General features: G+C 39.8%; 1 protein-coding gene across 3 annotated transcripts in view; it reads right to left on the reverse strand.

The window, feature by feature from the left end:
- Window positions 1-2,810: 2,810 nt before the first annotated feature.
- CDIN1 (CDAN1 interacting nuclease 1) overlaps window positions 2,811-12,620 on the reverse strand; it is a 218,727-nt gene continuing 208,917 nt past the window's right edge. Inside the window, exon 11 of one of the 3 annotated variants that reach the window (XM_082618124.1) lies at window positions 2,811-4,108. In XM_082618124.1, the coding sequence (XP_082474250.1) occupies window positions 3,979-4,108 (130 nt within the window). In that variant the 3' untranslated portion in view covers window positions 2,811-3,978. The remainder of the gene's footprint in view (window positions 4,109-12,620) is intronic. The other 2 variants (XM_082618125.1, XM_082618126.1) reach the window with 2 other exon arrangements.

Below are 12,620 nucleotides of genomic sequence, written 5' to 3' on the forward strand. Positions count from 1 at the left end.
ACTATTGTATGAAAACTGTAATTTATAGTCCTTGATCTAAGCAGCTCTTTGTCTCACAGCCACATTCAAAACAATAGCAGGAAAGTGAAAAACACAAGGGGAACCCAAGCTGTTCTGGTTATTATTTAATTCATAATTCCATTTTCCTTAATCTTTCGAATCCAGGCCGTTCTTAATAAAACATCTTCAGACTGTTTTTACTATATATAGGAAGGTTAGTTTGGGGTAATACAATTAGATGGTCCGAACTTTTGTCACTGCGACCCTTCTTTAACCTGAGAGTGACTTACCAGGCAGGTCCAGAGAGGCACCTCTCTATAAGTGGTGACAGTGCAGGCAAACTCCTATTGTTTGCCTTTTATTTCCTCTCTAGTTAAGCTGGCTTTGTTCCTTGACCCTAATTGAGAATGTGCCAATTGGGAGATTTTTTCCTCCTGTCCTATTCACAAAATAGTTATACTTTTGAGGCAACTTGCAGATCACATGGAAAATGACAAGCTGCCCCCAACAGGAACGAGCTAGGAGTGATTCTCTAACTAAATCACAGAGACATTTTACTATTTAAATTCGTAATTTTAATCAGCTGAACACCACCATTCAGCCTGAAAGTATCTGTAAACTTCACATGTTCTTCTGGCTCCTTTTGCCAACACAGTTACTGACACACTAAACCTCAGACCATATTTGACCCTGTAATATCTTAGTTACAAGTTTTATCATCTTCAGGTGCCAAAGATGCTTAGGTGTGCTTTTCCCCAGAGAGCTTAGGTCAATTGTTCTCCCCCAACTTGGACTCTGAAAATATATGGATCAGGACTCCGATGAGCTGCATTTTGGTCCTGGGATCATTTTCTAGAGAGAAAAAGAGCCAACAGGTAGTGAGAGAGTGCAGAACATGTGTCAACATGGAAGGAAACTGCAAAGGCAGGAGAAGGCGAGGACAGCCGGGAAGAGGCAGGAAGTGAGGGGAGTATAGCACATGGAAGATTTAATTCAACTGAAACTCCAGGTCCTAGGGTGGTTAAAAAGAGCAGACATCTCAGCTATCTTGGTTCCAGAGAGGAAAGGAAACACTGGGTGTAGCTCCTCAGGGACGGGGGAGTGAATTAACTGTTCACTTGGGGGCTGTGCATTAATTAGTGAGCCCCCCCCCCAGGGCCCATTTAGTGGATGACCTCATCCAGGGCTCTAAGCTATCCCCTGGAGGCTTCAATGAGTGAATGCACCCACCAAAGACGGACAATTTATCATCTTTTTCCAGGGTGGAATCAAGCCTTGCCAATAACGAGCAGGTACACACACTGATGCTTAAAAGAAAATGATTCTCCCTGGAGATCCAGCTTTCTACCCTGCACCCCTGAGCCTCCCTTTTATATATGATTTTAGGAGTGTTTAGAAGAGTTGACATACACCTCGCCTGAAGCAAAAGAAAAAAAAAGAATTCTCACTGTTTTTTGTTTGTTTTTTGGGTGGAAATGGGGTGGGAGGGGGTCTATGAAGTCACCTGAAATATCAGCGCTGGATCTGCTTTGTTCTGAGCTCATGCCTCTGCATGCTTCGAACAAATAGGGTCTCTTGTTTGTTTGTGAGAGCAGTCACTGGGCAAGTCTATATATGCAGAGAGAAGATCATTTAGTTTTACGTTTGTACACACACTCCTGCTTTCTGACTCGGCATGATTCATTAACACAGTTTGCAGAAAGCTCCATAACACAAGATTTGACTTTAATGTTAATGTTCTAATGATGAGAGCAAAAAAAAAAAAAAGTTGTCACCCCATGTATACCCTCTAGGGCTGATGTTTACACTGTCTAAATTTAAAAAACAAATAAGTAAACAAACAACACATACAGATAGACCACAGATAAGTATTCCTTACATAAAAGAAGAACAAGGAGGATTTCAGCTTCCAGTCTGGGAACGCTAGTCCCCTCACCACACTCGTCCAACTGAAAAGTAGTAGACGTTATAATCACATCAGTTTTTATGTTGAATAAAGCTTAGTTTTAAATAACTTGTAACTTTATCATAGTATGTACAGTCTACTGCTGGTTTCTTCCCCACTTTTCAGGGTCAGATTTTAAAACCCCATTCATAAAGAGGAGGTGGTGCCCTTGCCAGAGAACACCGGTACCTTCTCCTAACACATTATGTCAGGGCACCAGGTAGAAGAGCAAATTCTGAAATGCAAGCACCTCTTTCATTTTTTAAATTTATTTGTGCACCTTCATCATAAATTTGTTTAATATAAAACAAACAAATCCTTGACGAGGGTTTAACAGGGTTTTCAACATCTGTGCAGATAAATGTAATTTATTTCTAAAGAAGAAAAAGCAGTTTAGAGCATGCCACGAAAACTGCTTTTAACAACATTTTTGTCTAAAATGTGTGTGTGTGTGTGTGTGTGTATCACGACAACAGCAGTGGTTCCAAATCATTCTATTTTACTCATGAAACCTGCATGGTGAATTTTACATGGAAACAGAAGTTTGCCTGATACCGCCTTACTGTTTCATCTTCTTCCTCTTTCTTTTTTGTTTAATGCAACCTGCAACAGAGCTAAAATCCATGCCTGAACCCAACATGTTTGTGTCCTTCAAAACGAAAGGCAGTAGGCAGATTTCTGAAAATCTTCTTAGGTACAAAATGAACAAAATACAAATGGTATATTTAGTCTTTTGAAAGAACCAAGCAATGTATATAACTTGAAGGTGTTTGTAAAAGTTACATTTTTACTAATATTTCCAAACTCATTCAACATTATAAAGAATATTATGTTTTGTCAACATGAGGGTAAATATTTTACTAAGTACATTTTTGGGTATGGGTTAATTTTTCACCTTCCTAAAAGATAGGTTTATAATGAATTTACTGATGTTTTCCTTTAGATTGAAATTTGGTTTGCAGTAGAAAAAGTGAATAAATGAAAGTGAACAAATACAAAACTTCTTTTATTTTGCTTACTTGAAAATTGCTCTAGGTTTATTTTTGGTACACTTAATTCATTCAAAGCCGAACAATCCTAATGCCTAAATTATTTGTGTTATATAATTATGCGGTATAAAATGCAGATACAAAGCAGGGTACAGAATGTACTTTTGAAAAATTTTACTCATAAAAATACTGACTACCATACATACTGACAACTAGTTATATTTAAAAATAAACTCTTGTCAAGGCTGGCACCCAGCTTCAGTCGTCTGCCCTCAGCCCCCAATCCAAAGAAGGAGTGTGGTTTCCAGACACAACGTAACTAATGCTTTTAAATGAGATAAATGGAAAATGTTTGGTGTTCAAATAAGTATTATAGAAAGAGGAAATTCTCATCAAGTATATTTTTTTCAGCTTGGCTTACTGCCATAGGAGTCAGGAAACCATAAAGCCTGGACAAAACAAATGCAGGCTCCCAGCAAGGTCTGCCCTTGCAGGTGAGAGCGAAAATCTAGTTGCAGCCTTCATGATTTCGGCTTTGCTGGGACTGTGCTAGGTTATTCCATGACAGTAACGCAACCCTGGGTATCTGTGAGTGTACATGAAGAGAAAGGGGGAGGGAGAGAGAATGAATGGAGGCTTACAAAAAAAAAAAAAAAAAAAAAAGAGGGCGATTCAGTAACTGGGAGGAGAATTGAAAAATCACACCTTTCAGTCTCCACATTTTTTCTTTTGTTCAGTATATAAGGAGAAACCATCCGGAAGGAAGAAAGATTATGACTATCTATAAACTAACTGTTTGACAGAGACAGAAATGCTGATAATGAGTGGGCTGTGTCTGTAGTTCTTGGCTGTTCACATGAGCAAGGGATGAAGGAAAACAGAAACTCCTGATATGTTTGTCTAAAGAGGTAGTGGTGTGACCACGGGCAGTGAGAGTTCAGCTGAAGTTCAGGGCAGATGCTGCCAGGAGTTTACACTGCAGGAAAGTAAAATTGCTTCCGGATTCATCTTTTCCTCCCAGCTTCTCTTCCAGGATCATCAGGGTCAAGCAATGCTATGGCATAAGGTGACGATGTTGGTGGGGAAACAGGCTTGGAGCAGGATGCCCCTTTCCCGGTTACAGTCCAGTTCCTGGATAAATCCGTACCAGTAGATGACTAAGCCTGGCCCAAACCTGCAAAAACATGAGAAAATAACATGCACACGTAGTATCAACATAGTTCCAGAAAAAGGTAATCTTTGAAGCATGGATAAGGTGATTAAATGATTTATTGTACGAAGTTTTTGTTTTGGTTGCTACAATTATGACTGAAAGTAGCTGAACTTACACCAAAGAGTTTATTTCACGCAAGTGTCACCACCTTGGATGGATTTGTTACCTTTCTTTCAAGGAACCTGAACTATTTCACTACTCTAATTACCTCTCAGTCAGGTGTTGTGACGACTTAGCTGATGAAGGACAAAAGCAGAGTAGAAACAGCATTGATTTGGGGAGCACCAGGCTTGGGATTTTAGCCTCTTGACATGTAGAGGCACTCTTTTAAAAGTTAAACCTACCGAGGATATGGGGAGGGGGAAGGGTAAGCTGTGACAAAGTGAGAGAGTGGCATGGACATATATACACTACCAAACGTAAAATAGATAGCTAGTGGGAAGCAGCCGCATAGCACAGGGAGATCAGCTCGGTGCTTTGTGACCCCCTAGAGGGGTGGGATAGGGAGGGTGGGAGGGAGGGAGACGCAAGAGGGAAGAGATACGGGAACATATGTATATGTATAACTGATTCACTTTGTTATAAAGCAGAAACTAACACACCATTGTAAAGCAATTATACTCCAATAAAGATGTAAAAAAAAAAAAAAGTTAAACCTACCTGTTTTCAACTAAGGAAAAAAATATTTGGAAAATAATTTAAAAAAATCAACAGCTCAAGGTCTTCTTCTGGCTCTAATGCTCTATTCACGTACCAATAGGGCCAGAAGTTCCTTCTGTCATTCATTCTTTCTAGTCTTAAAAACAAAAAACAAACAAACCCATATGACAACTGGGATCCTGCGAAGAGTTCTCTCGGCCCCTTCACTCTCTGCATTACAGCCTCTCTAAGTGTGAACATGGCATGAAATTTGGTCGTAGGTTCTCATCACGAAAGTAAGGAATAATGCCATGTAGAGTTCTGAAAAAGTCTAGACAGATGCTGGCTTGAAACCTCAATGTTTCTAAATTGTGCCTCCGAATTATCTCCAATTTGGTTAGCGGCTCACTCAGGAAGTAGCCAGCAGGAAGTTGAGACCTCTAGACTGGGTTCAAAACGATGTAATCACTATCAATCACTGTGCACACAGAGATGTTTTGCACATCAGTTTCACGTTTTTCCTACCGAGAGTACTTAATTAAAGGGCAGCTCTACTTTTGGTGTCGTATTGCAGGAATTTTACAGTGAAAGCATAAATTATGAACGTTGGGTTAGTAAAAGGATGTCTAAAAACAGAACTGTTTTCTGTATTCTGACATTACAGCAGGCTGAACCACGCTAGGCCAAAAAGCTTTTTCCTTCCATGATTTATTATATGCTGAAGTGTACTTGCCAAACCTAACAGTACAGGATGGGCTGCAAGATACTGTATGCAAGGGACAAGTTCAATTGGATGTCATGGAATAGTTTATTTGGGGATTCACATCAGTAGGGCAGCCAAGCTGTACGCAAGATTAATTAAAACTTTTGTATTGGGCTTCCCTGGTGGCGCAGTGGTTGAGAATCTGCCTGCCAATGCAGGGGACACAGGTTCGAGCCCTGGTCCGGGAAGATCCCACATGCCGCGGAGCAACTGGGCCCGTGAGCCACAACTACTGAGCCTGCGCGTCTGGAGCCTGTGCTCCGCAACAAGAGAGGCCGCAATAGTGAGAGGCCCGTGCACCGCAATGAAGAGTGGCCCTCGCTTGCTGCAACTAGAGAAAGCCCTCGCACAGAAACGAAGACCCAACACAGCTAAAAATAAATAAATAAATAAATAAAAAACAAAAAAAACAAAAAAACTTTTGTATTCCCTCCATGCAGGGATAGAATCATGAGATGTTGACTCATCAACTGAACTTGTTCTAGGGAACACAGGAGCTGTATAGGAGGAGATGTCTTGGAGCACCAGGCACTGTGACATTTACCTGAATTCAGGGCTGATTGCAAGTGCTTTTGTTTCTCAGTATCTCTGGGGAGAGTTTCCTTTGTGGTCAGAAGAATCAGGCACCTAGGGCACGAGGTATTTGGGGCCCCAGTGCTTAAATGCACACCAGGTGAAGCTCACACCTGGACGAGGTCTTGCTTCCATTTTAACCAAGGGTTTCTTAGTAACTTTTAAAACAATTGTCTGCAATGGATACCATTTGGTACCTTGATTTTACAAAGAGCTCTATGACTAGTATCAAGTGATCTCAGGTTTGTCAAAACAAGTCTGGCAAGAGCCAAGAAGACCTGTGATTTGGAGGATCGTGTCTGAGAAGCCTCAAACCTTCCCATCAGTGAAGCAGCCCTCAGTCACAGCCTCAAGAAATCTACTGTTAACCTCAACACATTCCCCTGTTTTATTACACAGCCATTCTTGAGGCCATGATGTTCTTTAGAAAGGCGCTCATATTTCTATGAAGGGAGGAAAAAAAAAGGTGATCTAACAAGTCATAGAAAAGAACAAAAGAATATATAGAGGTCATAAACAACAAGCCCAGTGTTTTAAAGATTTAATAAAACAAAAACACATATCACCAGCCTGCGCTTTCCCTGAATCATAAGCCAAAGGACACGAAGCAAGAAGGCTCTTTACGAAAATGGCATTTTCTAGGCATGAAAGTCAGGCTGGGGAACACCTCAGTGACCAAGAAAGTGAACTTGTTTCACTTGTGAGGCAACACATGAAATCAGCAACTGGAAAAGGTTTTGCAAGATTGTGAATCTAAACATTTCATGTAGTGGTTCACTTAGGAGGACTCTCTGAAGGTAGCAACACAGATCTATGAACTGTTTTTAGTATATATGAGAAATGACTCATAATAAGGCTCTACCCTCTATCTAAGTCATTGTTCCCTAGCTTTGGGGTGAAATTATATTTACTTGGGCAATACCAGCTTTCTCATATGACCCAAAAGCTCTGATTGACGATATGTGCTTAATTAAAAACGAGGAAATACGACTCCCTTTGTAAATAGAGATTGGTAGACAGAGGCTTTCAAATTATGTAGTCTTTGAATGACAAAAATAATGAGGACTTTAGAGGGTTACAAGTTTGGAAATTTAATGGGAGAACAAGACCTGGCCTTGTTCCCAATACCTTGAGTGCATTTCTGACGTTTCTCCAACAGCTGAGGATCCAGAGATTATCAGACGCTGGCAAATTAACCTTTCAGCAACTTGGCTGTTTATGAAGAGGCTGACCGCACTAGGTAACATTACATGATCCATTCCTCCATTATCGGAACCAGCAGATGGCAACATGTAGGCTGATAATTCGAAAAATCAAGCAACCCATCTCTAGTATTTCCTTCTGAAAAGTTGTAAAACAGGGAGTAAACAAGACCTAGGAAATTTTTATGTTGGTCAAGTACATGCTGATGGGCCTAGAGACTTCACCTTTTTGATGCCTACTTCCATTTATTGTGGCACTACTGGACAAGAATGAGATCACTGGGAAGGCAAACATAACCTTTGTGACCAATAAAAATCAAAGAGTCTATTCACAGAATTGAAAAGAAAACAGAGTCCTTGGATCTGAGCAAATGTGCAAAGCAGAGGGTTGGTCTGCTACTGGGATTGCAGCCCTCCCTACCAGGCTGGAGACACTCAGTAATGGGATGTATATGGATATCTGAATTGATTGTGTAAACACATTTCAAGGTTGACTATAATTTGAAGGTTACTATACTCATGGTCAAGTAATAAGATCAAAGACTCCAAATGGATTTTAAAAACTCCTGTGGAGCAGAGGCTGGAATGTAAGTGACACTTGAACAAGTAACTCTGCTTGCAAATAAAATACCACCAAATTAGCAACAATAACAAATACCTCTTGAAAAAATGGGAGGTGAAAGTCAAGAGCCATGACAGACCTTGAGGGTATGAAAGATAAAGCTCCTCATAAATAATGACAACCTTGTAAATGTGTTTCTCTGGTTTTCTTCCATTGTAGAGTATTTAGAGAAATTAAGCAGGAGACTGTGGAATGAAAACTGGGCACCCTTTTGTGGTCTTTGTGCACAGTTGTCTCCCAGAGATTACACGTTTCATCATTTGTCTCTGCTACGTTGTGACCCTTTTGAGGGCAACGACCATGTTTTATTTACATTTGTGTCCTCTAGGGATAGCACAGTACCTGGTACATGACAGATACCCTCAAGAACAAGATGGAGAACACAGAGTTAATGATAGGATCAGACAGCTTTGTTGCACTGGTTACTGAATCAGTGGCGGCCTAGAGGTGGGCAAGATGGAAGGACTCGGCTATTGCCATGGTTTGGCATTTTTATTAGTGAGCAGTATGAGCACCCTAATGGCATACTAACAGATTATAGTGCTAGTAATGATAACAGTTACAACAATGTTAATTATTAACACTTTCATCACACTTACTACGTGACAGACACTGTTCTAGGCACTTGACACGTATCGATCCATTTAACTCTCAGGTCAGCTCCATGAGGGAGGGAGATACAATTACTGTCCCTATTTTACAAATGAAGAAACTGAGGCACAGAGAAATTAAGTATCTTGCCAAAGGTCTTAGCTAAAAAGTGGAGGAACATGTTTTGGAACCCAGGACTGGCTGGAGGGTTTGTGACTGTCTTGCTATGATGTAGTGATCAGTCTACTAAATATGGTAAAATGGTATTAGACTTTAACCAGAAAAAGAGGGGAAATGCCCTATGAACTGGTTAGACCACACTTAGAGTATTGTGGAGGGTTCTGGTGTCATATTTTAAGGAGAATGTCTCTAGTCTGGAAATGATCCAGAGGAGGACTCTAGGATGTTTGAGGAAGCATTAGATTAACAAAGTATATGTGACCTGGAAATGAGAACTTAGGGTGGTGATATGCTCATTCACCACCTATGGATGTTTACAGTGCTCATGGGAGAAGGAATTAGATTCCTATTGTAGCTCTTGAGCACAGACCTAGGGCAATGTTTAAAAGTAACCAAGAATCAGATTTTGATTTAACATGAATAACAATAATTGAGTGAGTTTGGAAGTGGATCTTTCCTCAGTCAAGCCTTCGGATGAGACCACAGACCCTGAGCCAATAACTTAAATGCTGAGAGAAGGTGAAGAAGAGGGCCCAACATGCTATACCCATATTCCTGACCCACAGAAAAAGTGAGATAACAAATGTGTGCTATTTTAAGTCATGTAGTTTTGGGCATTTTTTAAAATATAGCAATAGATAACTAATAGATACACCTGCACTACGGACTTGAGTAGTCAAATACCATTCTTCACGTATGCAGTATGGAGAGTCCTGTTGGCTACAGATTGGCTTTTGTCAGTTACACTTGCACCTAGACTTTATAGCAGAAGGGATTACTGAATGAGATTATCAGTAAGTAGCAACTCTTCATCAAGGGGAAATCTCAGATACAAAGCAACTCTGTGTTTTTACACTAACAGAGCTTCCTGGCTCCTAACTTAGACTATATACCAATGCCCCTCCCTGCTGCATATCTAGGATGCTGGGGTTATCCAAAGAAATATAGAAATCATAAAATAAAATGAAGAATTCTGCATATTTTCTCAAGTTCTGTGGTTTTGGTGTTAGAGTTGGTTATTGGGCTTCTAAAGCTGCAAATAGAGGGTAGAGGTAGGGTGTGGGAGGTTGGTTACAGATGAGGTGACTGCTGACAATTTAGGGAAGAGACACTAAAAAAACCCAACCAACCAACCAACCAAACAAACAAACAAAAAAACAACAACCCAATTGTAGTAATCCAAGGCTATTTGGTGCTGGGGCAAATAGACTTTGTCAACCTCAACAGGTGCTGAGGACAGCCCAGGAAAAACAAATGCTGGTTTCATTTTGTTCAGTTAAAAAAGGCAGTAAAATCTGTAAGATATTTTTTAAAAAATTGTCACCAAGAATGTTTTAAAAATGGTACTTCAGTGAGTAAATTCTTAGTTTTCCATAAAAATTTAGCTATCCTCAGATAGTCTCTGAGGTTGTTAGATTATGAATGTTGGACAGAATACGGTACAAGTTATGAAGCAAGTCTTTCTACAGCTCTCTGAGAAACTCAGAGGCACAGACCGGAAATTTGGGCCCCCAAATTAAGGAAGGACTTGCTTATTCTTTCTAAACTATAAAAAAAATACCCTCCCTTCCTTGCCATGCCTCTACACTATCCTATAACTCAGGAATTACTTGGATGGTAGTTTTACTTATGGAGAAAAGAGAAAACTATTAACTTTCTATTGTTAAGACTTTTCCTTGAGGCACCTTCTTCAGAGAGGTTGAAATGAAAGATAAATGCAGGAATTTAGAGATTTCCAATCACATATTAGATATCATTTTGCAAAATTAGCCCCCAAAACCAGCTCCCTGGTTGGTTTCCTGAAGCCTGTTTAGCTTCTATGTCTCCACAGATTTCAGAGGGCACTTGACTAGACATCATGTCTATAAAGATGCTGTCTTAATACAAATAAAATGATTCTAATACCCAACAGCAAAAAGGTAACTTTTACTGCACACTCATTACGTGGCAGGCAGTGCTTCAAGCACTTTTTTTTTGTTGTTTTTTTTTTTTGGTGTACGTGGGCCTCTCACTGTTGTGGCCTCTCCCGTTGCGGAGCACAGGCTCCGGATGCGCAGGCTCAGTGGCCATGGCTCATGGGCCCAGCCGCTCCGCGGCATGTGGGATCTTCCTGGACCGGGGCACAAACCCGCGTCCCCTGCATCGGCAGGCGGACTCTCAACCACTGCACCACCAGGGAAGCCCTTCAAGCACTTTTACATGTACAGACTAATTTGATATGCACAAGCCAGCCCCTTATGCAGGAAGGGGGGGGGTGACACTGTGATTATCCCCATTTCACAGATGAAAAAACTGAGGCACTAAAATGGTTAGGCTTTGAACCTAAGCAGTCTGGTTCTATGGCTTGTGCTTGTAACCACTACATTATACTGTCTCTCATTATGCCTTGTATTTACACAGCAATTTGTAACAGTCATTCACCTTTGAAAAAATATTTACAACACCTAGAAATGAGAGAGGAGCAGGGGTCTGGAAGGCAGGTGACTAATCAAAATTTCAGTGTATGCGTTGGAATTAACCTGTCCTACAGGAATAATTCTTCAAGTATGAAGTCAATAGTTTCACACTAAAAAGTTTATCTAGCTACTCTTAGGTTTAAGTGTCACCATGTTTAGGAAGTATATGTAAAGCAACGTACAATTCAGGTGAAAGAAATTAAAGTGACTGCATTTGAGGGAGCATATTTGAAGCATTTGACAATCAGGTGGAAGTAAGCTGGGGAATGAGAATCGTAGCCTGTTCATATAAATGGAAATAAACAGCTGGAATAAGTTATGAGGAAAACTGAGGGAAGCAATGGGTCTAAGTGAGTGTGTCAGGTGGAGATTTGTTTTCCCAGAAAAGAAGGTTCAGACTTGCTAAACAGGGTTGATACGGTGAACTCCAAAGGCCCATTTTTGCTCCTAAAATCCTTCTAGTACAGAGATGTATCTCATATTTGTGCAATTAACTTGGCTTATCAATGTTTTCAGCTCCAGGAGAAAATAACTATGTATTTAAAAAAAAATCAATACAATTTTCCATCTCTTTTGATAATATGAAGGTGAAAGGTGGTGGAAGACTCATATCCTATTATACAATTTGCCTTTCTACATAGAATAAAACTCATGAGACTGATCATATACTTCTCAATGAGCTACGTTACCATTTTTACATAAAAAAGGATTCTAATGCACCAGGGTTCTACAATATATATCTGGATCAAGTCAATAAAACAAACAATTTTCTACTGAAGGATGACAAGAGGACCATGGAATGATCTGATGATTTTAGTAAAGTTTCTTGTTCATGAGGGTCTTCGTAAAACAATAAAAATAAAACCTAGCTGTATTGATTCAAATCTTTGTTTCCCACCCAAATCTTATTTTTCAATTCATAAGCAAATAGAAAACTCCTCTCCAAAAGAGGAATAGCAGAGAATCTTTTTTTTTTTTTCTCATTTTGAGTTGCTGTGTGGGGTCTGGGATATCTTCTGAGGTTGTGTGCAGACATGTGGCTGCTGGAAGTCAATTGTTTCACCATCAAAAAGACTTGCATGTGGTTTTCATGAAGAACACATTCTCAAACACACAGTTCAGGATGAAGGAGAAATATAAAACATCTTGTAATTGTTTTAAAATAAACTCTTATACTGTTTATTTAGTTTTAATCTGCGTGTTGTAGATTGGTTATGCACTTGTTAATCACTGTTGTATGTATCTCTAGACAGAGTTGTAAATAACTTTTCAGTCCAAGTGAAATATGCTTGCACATGTTTATATGCAAAGTATGTGTGTATTTATGCCTGTGTATAAATATGTGTACAATAATAATAGATTAGTGATCATGCAATATAGCATCCTAAGGTTCTGGCACTACGGTCAATTTCATATACAATGCAAATATTCTTTTTTGGTAATATAT

Source organism: Mesoplodon mirus (genome assembly GCF_964341445.2).
Source record: "Mesoplodon mirus genome assembly, chromosome: 4".
Classification (NCBI taxonomy): Eukaryota; Metazoa; Chordata; class Mammalia; order Artiodactyla; family Ziphiidae; genus Mesoplodon; species Mesoplodon mirus.